Source organism: Entelurus aequoreus, linkage group LG25 (genome assembly GCF_033978785.1).
Source record: "Entelurus aequoreus isolate RoL-2023_Sb linkage group LG25, RoL_Eaeq_v1.1, whole genome shotgun sequence".
Classification (NCBI taxonomy): domain Eukaryota; kingdom Metazoa; phylum Chordata; class Actinopteri; order Syngnathiformes; family Syngnathidae; genus Entelurus; species Entelurus aequoreus.
This window is the reverse complement of record NC_084755.1, coordinates 16,341,626-16,358,241: the sequence shown is the minus strand read 5'-3', so window position 1 is coordinate 16,358,241 and position 16,616 is coordinate 16,341,626. Positions and strand designations below refer to the sequence as shown.

The 16,616-nt window shown below is 40.1% G+C and overlaps 1 protein-coding gene across 9 annotated transcripts in view; it reads right to left on the bottom strand.

Annotated features, from left to right (window-relative positions):
* Positions 1–1,794: 1,794 nt before the first annotated feature.
* The window catches only part of LOC133642572 (E3 ubiquitin-protein ligase rnf213-alpha-like), a 63,235-nt gene continuing 48,413 nt past the window's right edge, over positions 1,795–16,616 (bottom strand). For 8 of the 9 annotated variants that reach the window (XR_009824537.1, XR_009824536.1, XR_009824540.1 and 5 more), the window contains 3 exons: positions 16,221–16,340; positions 10,329–10,412; positions 10,187–10,243 (listed from right to left, as the gene is read on the bottom strand). Coding sequence is in view for 1 of the 9 variants with exons in the window: in XM_062036841.1 (XP_061892825.1) it covers positions 2,589–2,751; positions 5,234–5,412; positions 8,356–8,436; positions 8,539–8,736; positions 8,813–8,890; positions 8,958–9,159; positions 10,063–10,243; positions 10,329–10,412; positions 14,423–14,460; positions 16,249–16,340 (1,296 nt within the window). In the remaining 8 variants the exon portion in view is untranslated. Of the gene's footprint in view, positions 2,752–5,233; positions 5,413–8,355; positions 8,437–8,538; positions 8,737–8,812; positions 8,891–8,957; positions 9,160–10,062; positions 10,244–10,328; positions 10,413–14,422; positions 14,461–16,220; positions 16,341–16,616 lie in introns of those variants that run through there. The other variant, XM_062036841.1, reaches the window with a different exon arrangement.

The following is a 16,616-nucleotide window of genomic DNA, read 5'->3' as shown; positions in this document are numbered from 1 at the left end:
TGCCTTGGCTTGGGCCTGCCTTTTGTCCCTGCAGTTGATGTCGCTCTGCCAAGAACAAAAAGCTTTCCTTTTGGCATCAGTCAGCTGTTGTATTTCGATGTCGTTTTCATCGAACCAGTCCTGGTGTTTCCTAGTCCTGTTGCCAATGATATCCTTGCTGGTTTCAAGTAGCGTGGTCTTCTTCCACATCCTCAGGATATTATTCTGGGAGTCTCACAAACTGCATGTTTGTAGATGTTGCACCCTATCTGTGTCTCCAAGGCTATCGATGTTAAATTTAGGGCGGAGCAGTCTCCTTTGTGTCCTACTCTGCCTCATAGACACACACATGCATGCAAACACCAATCAGAAGTGCACAGTGTGTTCTCAGGTGCAGTCCACACCTATCAGTTTATGGTTTGCGTAAAGGCTAACTTGTTATTTTCCTTTGTAATCTCTGCCTACTGAGCCTATGGTGATGTTAAGTTATTGTGGCTCAATTTGCCTTAGTATTATTATTTAATATATATTATTGTTTTAGTTGCTTAAGTTATTCCTTGAATTTGCTCATTGCTATTTTTATGTTTTTGTGCATTATTTGTTGCCATCATCATTAAAAAAAAACAGGTTACGCATCAGTTACTCAGTACTTGAATAGTTTTTTCACAACATACTTTTTACTTTTACTCAAGTAAATATTTGGGTGACTTACTTACTTTTACTTGAGTAATAAATCTCTATAAAGTAATAGTACTCTTACTTGAGTACAATTTCTGGCTACTCTACCCACCTCTGCACATATCACCGTCATAGTGACCAGGGCGCGGCATATGATAAACTATCGGAACAGTATCATAGCGACCACGTTTCTGCCGTAGCAAATAACTCTTAATTTTAACATGGCCACATTATGATGTACCGACAGTTTCATCATAGTGACCAAAAGTATGATAGTGTTCCGATAGTTTATATGTGGCGCCCTGGTCACTATGACAACTGCTTGTCGGTACATCTTATGGGACCTGTGTTGTGCTGCGGCAGAAACGTGGTCGCTATGATACTGTTCCGGCAGCTTATCGTATGCGATCTGGTCACTATGACGGTGTCATATGTGACCGTTTTAAAAGCAATCCTAGGTAGGGGAACATAACCATGACTAATCCATAAGAACTAAAATTTTGTTAGCTCTTTGTAATGACTGTCAGTATGAACATGTAATCATGATACATAATGTTTAAAGACATAGTTATGGCCTTTGCACAAGATGGTTCTATTACGCACCATTGTAATACTCTGGTCAGCCTGTAGGGGTCATAAATCATTAAGGACTACAACCAAAATGGCAGAGAGCTTGCAAAAAACTACAAAATTAGAATGGCGGGCGGATATGATGTATACTTACTGTTTCCGGTTTAGACTATGCCCACTTCCGGGGTCATAAATCATTGCCCCGCTACCCCTCCCTTAACTAGTGAAACCATGGAGGCCACGCCCACTTCCTGGGGGGTCATATCCCCCCCCCCTCACTTCCGGTCATAAAACAATCTCCTGCAGCCCCCGCTGACCCCCCTTTATAGGAACTACTCCATTCTTCTGTCAGCCACCTCGTACTTGCCGTCCATCCATCCATCCATCCATTTTCTACCGCTTGTTCCTCTTAAGGTCGCGGGGGGTGCTGGAGCCTATCTCAGCTGCCTTCGAGCGTATATTAAAAATTAGAATGCATAAAAAAAGATAAATATGCCTACTTGTCTGTCATATGGACTGTGAATGATAGAATTGTTTTTTAAAAACTTACTCTGCTGTTTTCAATGACTTTTTACAAAGTAGCTGGTCAAAGATCACTTCTATCAAGTTTTTTAAACTGAACTCACAAGTCTCCAGTTGAATAGCCCAAATTACAAAAAAAAGAGGACCTATAGCGGAACCTTGATGAACACTACTAGGACACCTAAGTAAATAGAACAAACGACTACAGACTGCATCTGAATTAAACAAGCTACAGTAACAACTTATAACTGCCAAAAAGGAGAGGATTTAAAGAGGTGCCCTGAGGAACCCCTCAGTTATGTAAATCACAATGTTTGGGCCCCAGTGTTCTATGTTTGCTAGCAAGGGTAAAATGGCAATGCAAGGATCTGCCAATGTGTTTACCGTGGTCCAAGTTCCTCTATTCAACAGGAGCACTCTCGTCTTTTTAGGAATTTGCTGCAAGAATCTTCGTCTCCCAGGTTTTCAAACGAACCTGGGGGCCTGTGTGGTGTCATTATAAAAGTTACAAGGCAGGATACTAAATAATTAAGCTTAAGAATGTTGTATTAAGAAGGCACATTATAATGGAACTGAAAATACAGCAAGGCAACTTGTGCAATTGTACCAAATAAGGCTACAGTACATATAACATTTGTCTTCAGCTTCCATGGAACATCACATAATTGGTGCAGTAAATATCGACTATAGTGAAGAAAATAGAAAAAGATTGAAAATGGTTTCTACTACATTTCTATAGGTCTGTCAGCCATCCATTGCACTTCAAAACGTTTGGCCCGTGAGGAATGTAAACATGATCATGTGACAAGGCAGACTTAAAGAAGGAAGGCCGTTCCCTCTCATCCTATTTGCCTTCGGCTGCGCTCTTGCTTGATGGCGTTGATGAACTTCCAGGTTTCCACACAGTGACAAAGGCAGATCTCAGACGGGAAGTGTTTCTCCAGGTCAGGAAGAAAGTCCAGGTCTTTGCGCATCATGTACGCCTCCAGAGAGTCCTTCAGGCTTGTAAGAGACAAAAACAGGACCTTTAATTCAAGAACGAGGATCTAGCTCACGCAAAAATAAAAGCACCTGCTTGACTTAAATATGCAATTTATGTTTAAACCGATAATTCTACAGTCCTAATCCAAGGTAGAGCAAATATTATCATCATACTGTCAAAATAAAAACATTTGATTTCCAAAAGAGATCAGCACTGTCATCTAAAATGTCTACAAGCTTGTTTGCCGAAGCAACTGGTTAAAAGAAGAGTAAATGCAGACATAAATGTACTTTGAGTTATGTTTATGGATGCGTTTAGTACTTTATTATTATTATTGGTATCCATCAGAACCTTCTTTTTGCATTATTATTGCAGAATTCACACTGTTACCAAGTTTTAATCAACAAAATGTTGTACATTCAAGTTTTTCGTGTGACATTCTGACAATAAAACTGCATTTGTGTTCAAATATTAGTCATTTGTAACATGAATTTAAATTATGTGAGCAAGTAATTCACTGCGAATAATCACAAAAATCACAAAAGATTAATCTGATTGTACAAATTCATTGTTTGACAGCACTAATACTGTACATAACAGTAGCAGTAGGTATTGTGTAGATCCATACAAATGCAATGTTTAGTCACATAGTGCATAACTGCAGCAAGTACCAGTTGTCGTTTATCAACGCAGTCCTTCATTTTTAAATATTGTTTTAACAAAGTGCGAGCTCGACTTAAGAGTGCCCAACTTGATTGTTTTGAGACATTCCATGAGTTTGTAAACAATACCATATTTTTCGGACTATAAGTTGCAGTTTTTTTCCATAGTTTAGCCGGGGGTGCGACTTATACTCAGGAGCGACGTATGTGTGAAATTATTAACACATTACCGTAAAATATCAAATAATATTATTTAGCTCATTCACGTAAGAGACTAGACGTATAAGATTTCATCGGATTTAGCGATTAGGAGTGACAGATTGTTTGGTAAAGGCATAGCATGTTCTATATGTTCCTACTTGAGTGGGACGTGTTTAACCAGCAGCACACATCTATAATCTGTAACAGCTTTTCTGAATCGCAAACCAGACAACAGAAACCTATGCACACTGACAACGCCGCATTCGTGTGTCTGGAATGAATCAAACGCAAGTAAAAGCATAATGGAAGACGTCTTTTCATGTATGAGGTATATTAAAGTAATATATTTCCTAAATTAAAAAAAACTAACAACATTTTTTTTTAAATGCCGACGCCAAAATACATCAATTGAATTAATTTTAATCAGCTCCCTAAGTCATCCAGCAGCCCTAAGGCTTTTGCAAAGACACACGTTCTTAAGAAGTCGCTCACTGTTTGTAGGATATGTAGAATATAATGGCAACAGAAAAAAGTAACTTGTAAATCTACTGCTAATTCAACCTAAAGATGAGTTGAATGCACTTTATTTTTGATATTAATATTTTATTATTTTATGTTAAAAAACAAAAGCAAAAGTATAAGGTAAATCTACTGTTAAAATGTTGGTTGCTGTACTTTTATTGAAAATGTCTTGAATATTGAAAATGTGAACAGAACTTGTTTCCTCTTGTTAAATCAACCTAAAGTGTTATTTGCACTTTATTCAAATAAGGTGTGAATATATTAGTAATCAATTGTTGTTTACTTGCTTGTTTGTATCCACAATTCATTTATATTTAATTCCCTTACAATAAATAACAGGAATATAGGAAAGTTCACCTGCAGTGTCCAGTATCCTCTATTTATTTCACAGTCAAACTGCTTGATTTTTTTGACTAAAAAGTTACTGAATCGATTTCAACTCGCTGAAATCCTTCTAAAAAATAAAATAGTCCCTGAATCATAACGGCAACCTCAAATTATGATTTTAATTGAATCGTTGTTAAAAAGACTTGTTACAACCACAGTAATTGCCTGAGCACGCATCCCTTTTGAAGTGAAGTGAAGTGAATTATATTTATATAGCGCTTTTCTCTAGTGACTCAAAGCGCTTTACATAGTGAAACCCAATATCTGAGTTACATTTAAACCAGTGTGGGTGGCACTGGGAGCAGGTGGGTAAAGTGTCTTGCCCAAGGACACAACGGCAGGAACTAGGATGGCGGAAGCGGGAATCGAACCTGGAACCCTCAAGTTGCTGGCACGGCCACTCTACCAAAGGAGCTATACCGCACCAGAATTTGAAGGAATCTGTCACGCGAGTACAATCTTTAGCATGTAAACACTCGTAAACAGCTGCGGTAAAGAGCAGCTGGGCTTGGCAGCTTATCAGCCAATCAGTTCAGAAAGGCAAATATCAGACCAGATCATCTGTACTTAATTTAATTTTTAATAACAACATGATAATAATTTAATCCAAAATTCAGAAGTTTTAGGCCGTCATCACAAAGCTTCAAGGAAATCGATTGGTTAATTTCATGGTTAGTAACAGAAGTACAAACACAAAAGTGGATCTTGCACGATGAGATTAAAAAAGTACCTCCACTCTGGCTTGAAGTCATCTGGTGCTTTGGGATTCTGAAGCTCCAGGACTAGGAACTCATGCAGCTCCAACAAGAACGTGTCAGTGCTGCTCTCAAAACAGAAAGCAGTCAGTTGTTCGCGCACATCCTCACCGAGGTCCTTCTTGTACACTTCACAGACTCTTTCGAAAGGATCCTGGGGGGCGGGGGGGATAAGTGTGAACTTAAAGAGCCAACTGCAGACTACACTAAAATTACAGTGAAACCTCAACATTGGAACACTATAAAAGTACTGAGTCTTAAAAGTCAGAAGTTTAAGGTAGAACCATCTTCATGTTGGACTTCCACACAATTGACCAAATTCCGAGCGCTCAATTCTTAATTAGACAAATATTACGACACGTGTCTTCGGTACCTCTCCAACGTTTTGATGCACTTCCTCATTACATAAACAGTAGCGTTGGGAAAGTGTCTCAAAACTTTTGAAAGATACTCTATGTCTCGACAACATGGCTAAGTCAACCTTAAGTCCACAATAACCGTATAAATATTAGTATTGTCGGTACATTTCCCATTCTATTGATTAATGAATTTTATGCAAATTAGCCATACACATAATGTACCTCTGTCCTGTCTGCTTAGTACAACATGTGACTATGACTCAATAATAGAAGAATGGACCACTTGACCCTACACCCAGCATCATTCTTTTATGGATTCTTTTTCCATCCATCCATTTCCTACCGCTTGTCCCTTTCGGGGTCGTGGGGGGTGCTGGAGCCTATCTCAGCTGCATTTCTTATCATTAATAGCTGTTACTTTTACATGTCTGGCTGTGGATAATTTTTTTAATGGTGATCAATTATCCATCCATCCAACTATTTTCTACCACTTGTCCTTTTCGGGGTGGCGGGGGGTGCTGGAGCCTATCTCAGCTGCATTCGGGCGGAAGGTAAAAATTAATTTATTTTATTTTGGAAGGCAAAAATTTTAATCCAACTTTTTTTATTGGCATTTTCAAATAGACAGCAAAAAGTGCAAGTCGAAACAGTACAATTTTAAAGTCAGTAAATTATTCACACCCTTGCCCTTAAAACCCAAACCACCCCACTCAGGTCACACCAACAAGGGACATACAGTATGGCACAATCATATAACAAGTAAGACGACAAAAGACAGACACATTCACACACACACACACACACACACACATACGAGGCCAGAGACAGACAAACAGGCTGAAAGAAGAGAGAAAAAAGAGAATAAAAATAAAAATAAATAAATAAATTAAAAAAATAAAAATAAAAATAAAAATAAAAATAAAAATAAAAATAAAAATAAAAATAAAAATAAAAATAAAAATAAAAATAAAAATAAAAATAAAAATAAAAATAATAAAAGGGAGATTATTCCTCATCTGCGTCTGGGCATAAGTCAAGAGAGTTGACATACAGCAAGAAAGGACTCCATGAGCTTTCAAACGCTTGGGCCGAGCCTTTTAGCGAAAACCTAAGTTTTTCCAGTTTTAGATTGTAGAGAACCTCTCTAATCCAACGGCCGTGTGATGGGGAGCGAACCAGCTTCCAATTAAACAAGATCAATCGCCTGGCCAGCAAGGTCGTAAAAGCAACAGCGCGTTTTAGTGGTACCGGGCACATGTTATCGGGGCATACGCCAAAAATGGCTGATAATGAGTTGGGGGGAAAGTTTTGACCGTATGCCTTTACGATTGTGTCAAAAATGCCCTCCCAGAAGGAACATAGTTTAGAGCAGGACCAGAACATATGGACATGATCAGCCGGAGATTGTTTGCATCTATTGCAGGTATTGCTAACAGTGGGGTAGATTTAGGATAGTTTTGAATTAGTGTAGTGAATTTTATGGATTACTTTGCATTGGATGAGTCTATGACGGGCACATATTGAGGAGGAGTGGACCAGTTTCAGGGCAGAGTCCCAGTGTTGATCAGATATGTTGGTATTAAGATCGCTCTCCCACGAGGCTCTTATCACTGATAGATAGTTTGGAGCAACTGAACTTAAGGAGGTATATAACACGGAGATACATTTTTTATGATTAGGGCTCAAAGATAATGTATCTATAAGAGTTTCCGGAGGACGATTTAGAAAGTGTGGGAACTGCTTCTTTACGAAGTCCCTCGCCTGAAAAAAAGCGAATCGCCTGAAAAAAGCGAAAAAGGTGGGAGTTCGGCAAATCATATTTGGAAGAGAGTTCAGTGAAAGATGAGAACACTCCGTCTGCATAGAGGTCTTTCACAGTGGTGATACCATGATCGTGCCAAGTCATGAATGCGGGGTCGGTACGGGAAGGTTTAAATAATTGGTTTTTAAGTAGCGGGGTCAATATAGATGGGCCCTGAAAACCCAAGTGGTTCCGTAGCTGGTTCCATATTTTAATGGAGATCGATACAATGGTGTTTGCGCCTTCAAGTTTAAATGGAAAAGGGAGTGATGAGCATAAGCAAGAATGTAATGAGAAGTGTGGGATTGCCTGGAAGGCAAACATTTTAAAGGAATCATATTATGCAAAACCAACTTTTTTTACCTGTTGGTACCTGTTTTTGTGTATTTGGGATACCCATTATAATTTGACATAAAACCATGAAGCATGGCTGAGATATTTATAAAACAATCTTGCCTTCCTCCAGACTTGCTTCAAATGAGCGCTTTGGACTTTAAGACGATTGTGATGTATTTTGCTTTCGTTAGGTCAACGGGTATCTCCATATATGGTAGAAGTTAACTCAAAGAGCTTAGCGTGAGTCTGCCATTTTTATCAAAATGTAGTCCAAAGTTGGAGTCAGTAAATTCCTTATGTCTCTGTATGCTCTTGTTGTGGGGAAGACAAGTTTTTACATGCACATATAGTGTATACTAAAATATTTCTCATAAAAAGTACTAACTTAAATCTAAGCAGTTGAAGGGGGCTTTGACTGGAGGAGAGATTTGCACGTAAATGAGACCGCCCACAAAATGGCGCATTCTCAAGAGACAGTCAGAAAGCGACTTGAAGACGGTCTGTAAAACATAATCTTTGCAACATTTTGACCAAAGAACCACTTAAATGTAGGGGAAAAATCCAAATATTTTATATGTATTGTATTGACTTTGAACATTACCTTTTTAAGCATCAGCATATTGTCTGAGGTCAGCAGCTGCCACAGTACAACACAATGCTTTAAAGAGAACAGGCTCAGGACCTGCGACACACAAAAGAAGTTACGATTAAACAAATCTGTCCAGAGAGGAAGTGGGTGAAAAGGCACAACAATAAAAAGAAGCAACACTTCGGAACAGCCGACCTTGAGGATATGCTCAGAAATCTGGCTTCCCATCTGGAGCACCTCCTCCAGGTAGGAGGACAGCTGCATGTGAGGGTCTCCCCCAGCCATGGCAAGGAAACCGAGGACCAATTCCAAAGTGGAGAGGGCCTCACACGCCTCGCTGTAGTTGTGCAGATCCCTGGCCAGATCCAACGCAGTCAGAGCCGGGAGAGTCTCCTGTCGGCACACAAGCGGTAAAAAATCAGGAGAGGAACAAACGATGTGACACCTTAAACACGGGAGCGATACTCGCTTGTTTGACTTTTTCTCTGACGTCTTTCAGGATAATCTGGTAGTTGCGTTCGTGCCTGTTCACAAGTGTTGGGATTCCCTGCGAGGTAAAAAAAAAGTCAGTGGAACCCTGTCTTTTTTGATTGTGCTTGGTGCCATGCACTCACATTCAGATAAATAAGCGGTTTGCCCAGGAGAACGCGGGAGATAATCTGCATCTGGATCTTAGGTAAATCATATTCGTGAAGGGTCTCCTGGCCCCACTCTATGCTGTACTGGGAGTTGGAAAGAATCATTGACATGATGTCCCTTTCCAGCTCATAGTGGATCACATGCAGGTCAGTCAAATCTGCAGGGCTGACTTTGTAGCTGGGGGACAGGAAGAAGGTGCAGTTAGGAGAAGCAGGGATCTCAAAGTGGGTCATAAATGTTAATATAAAAATTAATATAGCATGAAAGCTCAATAATAAAGTTGACTGAATCAAATATACAGAATGTCAAAGACTATGAGAAGCAAACCTGGTTTGGAACACTTCACACAACCCAGATGTCAAAACGTCATAAAAGCTAACCTTTAAGCAGTCCCACAAAGCACCAGCATTTTGGAACAGGGATGGGTGATAGAAGAAAGGTAAACAATTCATTAAATCTTTATACAGCCTAAGGCACACCTGTGCAATAATCATGCTGTTTAATCAGCATCTTGATACGCCACACCAGCGAGATTTGTGAACAATATTTGAGAGGAAAAGGTCTTTTGTGTACATAGTAAACGTTTTGGATCTTTCAGTTCAACTCGTGAAAAATGGGAGCAAAAACAAATGTGTTGCGTTTATACTTTTGTTCAGTGTACATACACACACATATACAGTATATATATACACATATACATTTATTTAGGGGTATGAGATATATTCTAGATTTTTTAATCCGATCTTTTTAAACATTCAAAAACCTAACTAAGGTTTTTACATGTGTTTAAAAAAATCCATGCAATACTTAGTTTTTTAGTGCATGTAAATATATCAAGTGTGTGTATGGGGGCCTGGAATTAGGTGCTACGTCCCTGAGGAGAAGAATACTTTTCTTCTGACTGCAAAACTCATCTTCACCCCTATCCTGGTATGGTCAAATAGCTCCATCTTTGAGTAAATTGCAATATTACAATTCTATATACCGTAAACTGCAATGTATCTAGCAATTTACAGTACAAATAAGTGGAGCAGGCGTGAAAGTATGTTTCCTTCCTCGAGTGAGCAAGAGCGCCCTCACCTGGTCTCCTCTCCCATGTGCTTGTCTACACAGTAGACCATGTCATTGTGCAGGGCGATGAGGTAGCTAACAAGGGCTGTAGAGCACAGCCCGGGTCCTTGTCGCTGAGGAAACAGGACCTTAAGGTCACTGTAGGTGTCAAGGTCCTTCTGACAGAACTCGTCGGGCAGCTTGATCTCACCTGAGTGACAACATGTGGGTGGTCAGATTGGAAAATGTAGTACATTTATATTACATTGTATATTATCATGAGAATTAGGATTTACTTTTGGTTGCCAAAGAGGTTCTGAGCTGATTCCAGGTAGTCAAGAAGATGTTGATATGTTTCTCATACCAGGCTTTTAATGAAGCTAGACCAAAAAGTAGAAAGTGTCAGTAAATTATTTCAGCAAATTATGAATTATATCATATATATATATATATATATATATATATATATTATAATATAAACCTATATTATAATATTATATATAGGTTTCAGGGCAAATCACTCTACGGAGACAGCCCTCGCAAAAATGACTAACGATCTATTGCTAACGATGGATTCTGATGCGTCATCTATGTTGCTGCTTCTTGATCTTAGCGCCGCTTTACGCAAATACGGTGTTAGCTTTCACTGTTATGCTGATGACACCCAACTCTACATGCCCCTAAAGCTGACCAACACGCCGGATTGTAGTCAGCTGGAGGCGTGTCTTAATGAAATTAAACAATGGATGTCCGCTAACTTTTTGCAACTCAACGTTAAGAAAGCGGAAATGCTGATTATCGGTCCTGCTCAACACCGACATCTATTTAATAATACCACCTTAACATTTGACAACCAAACAATTAAACAAGGCGACTCGGTAAAGAATCTGGGTATTATCTTCCATCCAACTCTCTCGTTTGAGTCACACATTAAGAGTGTTACTAAAACGGCCTTCTTTCATCTCCGTAATATCGCTAAAATTCGTCCCATTTTGTCCACAAGCGATGCTGAGATCATTATCCATGCATTCGTTACATCTCGTCTCGATTACTGTAACGTTTTATTTTCGGGCCTCCCTACGTCTAGCATTAAAAGATTACAGTTGGTACAAAATGCGGCTACTAGACTTTTGACAAGAACAAGAAAGTTTGATCATATTACGCCTATACTGGCTTACCTGCCCTGGCTTCCTGTGCACCTATGATGCGACTTTAAGGTTTTACTACATACGTATAAAATACTACACGGTCAAGCTCCTGCCTATCTTGCCGATTGTATTGTACCATATGTCCCGGCAAGAAATCTGCGTTCAAAGAACTCCGGCTTATTAGAGATTCCCAGAGCCCAAAAAAAGTCTGCGGGCTATGGAGCGTTTTCTATTCGGGCTCCAGTACTCTGGAATGCCCTCCCGGTAAAAGTTAGAGATGCTACCTCAGTAGAAGCATTTAAAAGTCTCATCTTAAAACTCATTTGTATACTCTAGCCTTTAAATAGACACCCTTTTTAGACCAGTTGATCTGCAGTTTCTTTTCTTTAGCCTGTCCATCGGATGGGGACATCTCTACGCTGCTGACCCGTCTCCGCTCGGGATGGTTCCTGCTGGCCCCACTATGGACTGGACTTTCGCTGATGTGTTGGACTTTCACAATATTATGTCAGACCCACTCGACATCCATTGCTTTCGGTCTCCCCTAGAGGGGAAGGGGGGTTTGATGTCGTTGTGGCTTGTACAGCCCTTTGAGACACTTGTGATTTAGGGCTATATAAATAAACATTTGTGTCCTGGGTATGACGTTAAACTACATCCAGGCATGAGATGGGAGGTTGTGTGTGGGGTTAGTGAGTCCCAACTAACGTCTATAAAATGCACACAAACAACCGTTTGCACCTTCTCTTGTGACTGGCGGGCGGTCAGCGCCATAAAGCTGAGCGGGTCCCTGGGTAATTGGGGCGCGGACAACCAACAGGACAGACTAAGTTCAACAGCCCAGTAAGGCAATTAGTCTAGGAGAAGGATCTCTGATATAAAATACCCCTTCCAACCCGCACCAAGCCAGCGTGGAAGGTGTAGGCTAATAACCAGCATGAAGAGTACGCCAAGAGATCGTTCACTATGGCAGAAACATGCTGAGGCTTTCGTCCAGCAGTGGACTGACAACGGCTGATGATGATGATGATGATGATGAAATAAACATTGATTGATTGATTGATTAATCATGGTTGACATTAAACTTAGTTTATGCAGGCCTAAAAACTAAAAGGCCTACTGAAACCAACTACTACCGACCACGCAGTCTGATAGTTTATGGATCAATGATGAAATCTTAACATTGCAACACATGCCAATACGGCCGGGTTAACTTATAAAGTGCAATTTTAAATTTCCCGCCACACTTCCGGCTGAAAACGTTTCGATATGATGACGTTTGCGCGTGACGTCACTGGTTGAACTGGAAGTATTGGTACACCATTGTATCCTAATACAAACAGCTCTGTTTTCATCGCAAAATTCTACAGTATTCTGGACATCTGTGTTGGTGAATCTTTTGCAATTTGTTTAATTAACAATGGAGACTGCAAAGAAGAAAGCTGTAGGTGGGATCGGTGTATTAGCGGTTGGCTGCAGCAACACAACCAGGAGGACTTTGACTTGGATGGCAGATGCGCTATCCGACGCTAGCCGCCGACCGCATTGATGATCAGGTGAAGTCCTTCGTCGCGCCGTCGATCGCTGGAACGGCAGGTGAGCACGGGTGTTGATGAGCAGATGAGGGCTGGCGTAGGTGGAGCGCTAATGTTTTTATCATAGCTCTGACGAGGTCCCGTAGCTAAGTTAGCTGCAATGGCGTCGTTAGCAACAGCATTGCTAGGCTTCAACAGGCGGCACAGCATTAACCGTGTAGTTACAGGTCCAGTGTTTGGTTGGGTGTCTCTTGATAGTAGTAGTGAAGTGAAGTGAATTACATTTATATAGCGCTTTTTCTCAAGTGACTCAAAGCGCTTTACATAGTGAAACCCAATATCTAAGTTACATTCAAACCAGTGTGGGTGGCACTGGGAGCACGTGGGTAAAGTGTCTTGCCCAAGGACACAACGGCAGTGACTAGGATGGCGGAAGCGGGGATCGAACCTGCAACCCTCAAGTTGCTGGCACGGCCGCTCTACCAACCGAGCTATACCGCCCCAATGGTATATTGGGGCGGTATAGTATTGTTGATCTTCTGTCTATCCTTCCAGTCAGGGGCTTATTTCTTTTGTTTCTATCTGCATTTAAGCACGATGCTACCACGTTAGCTCTGTAGCTAAAGTGTTTCGCCGATGTATTGTCGTGGAGATAAAAGTCACTGTGAATGTCCATTTCGCGTTCTCGACTCTCATTTTCAAGAGGATATAGTATCCGAGGTGGTTTGAAATACAAATCCGTGATCCACAATAGAAAAAGGAGAAAGTGTGGAATCCAATGAACCCTTGTACCTAAGTTACGGTCAGAGCGAAAAAAGATACGTCCTGCACTGCACTCTAGTCCTTCACTCTCACGTCCCTCATCCACCAATCTTTCATCCTTGCTCAAATTAATGGGGTAATCGTCGCTTTCTCGGTCCGAATCGCTCTTGCTGCTGGTTTAAACAATGGGGAAATGTGAGGAGCCCGTCAACCTGCGACGTCACGCTACTTCCGGTACAGGCAAGGCTTTTTTTTATCAGCGACCAAAAGTTGCGAACTTTATCGTCGATGTTCTCTACTAAATCCTTTCAGCAAAAATATGGCAATATCGCGAAATGATCAAGTATGACACATAGAATGGATCTGCTATCCCCGTTTAAATAAAAAAAATTAATTTCAGTGGGCCTTTAACATTTTTACTGAACAGCAGCTAGGGGTGTAAAAAAAAAATAGATTATCGAATGAATCACAATTGTTATTTGTAAAGATTCATAATCGATTCAAACAAATCAAAAAAAAAAAAAAAAAAAGATTCATCTGTCCTGTCCAGCCACTCAGGCAAATCATATTGTTGATGTAGATGCAAATATCTGCTGTACAGATTTACTTTATAAAAGAGACGTGTGGGATACTTCTCTTGTTACCTTATTTGTATTTGACTTTATTAAATGTTTGGGAAGAATTTTATTAAACAAAACAAGTTTTCTTTTAAGTAACACAGAAATTTATCAAGGCTATTTAATTTATCGAGGAATGTAGTTAATCATAGAACGGGCACCCAATGTTATTAAAAAACGTATTGATTATGAATCTAAAATTGTTTGGACTCGAGAATAGATTCGGAAACAAACCATTACCCCCACGAATAGAATCGCGTCGTGCCCAAATATTTACAGCCCTAGTATCAGCAAGGTTTACATTTTACAAAGTACTCACATTGCTAACAATTTTGAAGAAACACTTTTAAACCATTCTTTAGGTCCCTGATAACATTTAGCGTAATTTAAAAAACCCTGTAGACTTAGAACACACTAACTTGTGTTGAGAAAGGATGAGAATACATTTGGACACAACCTTTTGTTTGTCAAAATGTAAGAAAGACGGAATGTGTTAAAAAAAAAAAAAGGTTTAAACATTTTTCTTTTTTTGACATAGAAGATGGGTGAGCGCACATGTTTAACATCCATCAGCTCTGTGACGTCATCATGGAGGACTGGAAGAGCATTCCACTAAAAACTTGTGAATACCATGTATAACATTTGTTTGATATATTGTCCCACAAATTATTGCTCCCTTTATTTTGAGACTAAATTAAACACTAAAATAATCATTATATATAAAAAATATATAAATAATGCAAGTAACCATTTCAAAGGCAATACATTTTTATTTCACATTAGTATTATTTCTACCATTGTAATCATCTTGGAAAGCAGTTTTGTCGGGTGGTTTGTTTTGTTGTCATCACTTTCCAACTATAATAAATTATAATAAATGAAAATTATAGAATTACACTGGCTCATTCATCCGTGTTGATGTATTCGTCTTGCTCACTCCTTTTAAAACTGAAATATTCCCACAATGGGACATTTGGCTTTGCAATAATCTGTTTTCTTCCAGGTTTTTGTTCCCTTGCGATGTTTCCCAATAGCGACGTGCGAAGCAGTGAGTAACTAGTTAACTAGCAGCCCCCACCTACACTCACTGACACAAAGATAGTGGATGACTGACAAGATTCACTCTGTTCCATTTAATTGCTATTGAATAAAGGCGCTTGGGTGCGCAGAGCCATGCACCCAATGTAGATGCCAATGGAAGCAAGAGACGACAAAAACAAACACAAACCCAAACCGACATGGAAATTTATCAATGCCAGCAAAATGATCAAGGTCATTTAAATTTTTGTTTGATAAATTGATGTATTTGTATTTGGGCAGCACGGTGGCACAGGGGTTAGTGCATGTGCCTCACAATACGAAGGTCCTGAGTAGTCCTGAGTTCAATCCCGGGCTCGGGCTCTTTCAGTGTGGAGTTTGCATGTTCTCCCCGTGACTGCGTGGGTTCCCTCCGGGTACTCCGGCTTCCTCCCACCTCCAAAGACATGCACCTGGGGATAGGTTGATTGGCAACACTAAATTGGCCCTAGTGTGTGAATGTGAGTGTGAATGTTGTCTATCTGTGTTGGCCCTGCGATGAGGTGGCGACTTGTCCAGGGTGTACCCCGCCTTCCGCCCGAATGCAGCTGAGATAGGCTCCAGCACCCCCCGCGATCCCGAACGGAACAAGCGGTAGAAATGGATGGATGGATGAAATTGATGTATTTGATTATCTGCCCAGGCCTTACTCTATGCCCAGGAGGATTGAGGCAGTGTTATCTAAGGGTGCTCACACTAAATATTCCGACTTTGGCCACAATGTTGACATGTTTGTTGTGATGTCTACATACTTGTGTTGCCAGCTATTTTGACAATAAAGATTCTGTGTTTACTCATTTTCAGTGGATAGTAAATCTGTATTGCGCCACAAACTGTACACTGGCTATTTTTAAAAGTCTAACTAAATCTAATTTCTGTCAATTATTGTCCCTGGAGAAGACAACAGATATGCTAAAATGTGAAAGGTGTCCTCATCCAGGGAGGCCTGTCAGGACTTGATCATAGTACTGTACATGACCATGATTGGTTATGGTTTTAATTTGAATTAAATTGACCATCGGCCCTAAAAGAAGCTTTGGTTTCATTACCTTCTTTCTGGCTGTGGAGAAACTCCACGTAATTTCACTCAGGTTTTGAAACTTCTTAACCAGTTCTTTCTGGAGGGTGAGGATGTCAGGGAGGTGCCTCACCAGTCGCAGCTCTGCTTCCTGATACAAACAAATCAAGTGCTCAAGTTTTAAAAATCAATCCTCTTAGAATGTAGGCTTACTTAAACAAATGTGGTCAATAGCTTTTTAAAATATATTTCTAAAAGGATTACATAATATGAAAACATGTTGGGAGGGGGTTGGGTTCATCCGTAAGTGGAATAAATAATAATAATAATAATACTCAGTGGCCTAGTGGTTAGAGTGCCCGCCCTGAGATCGGTAGGTTGTGAGTTCAAACCCCGGCCGAGTCATACCAAAGACTATAAAAAAATG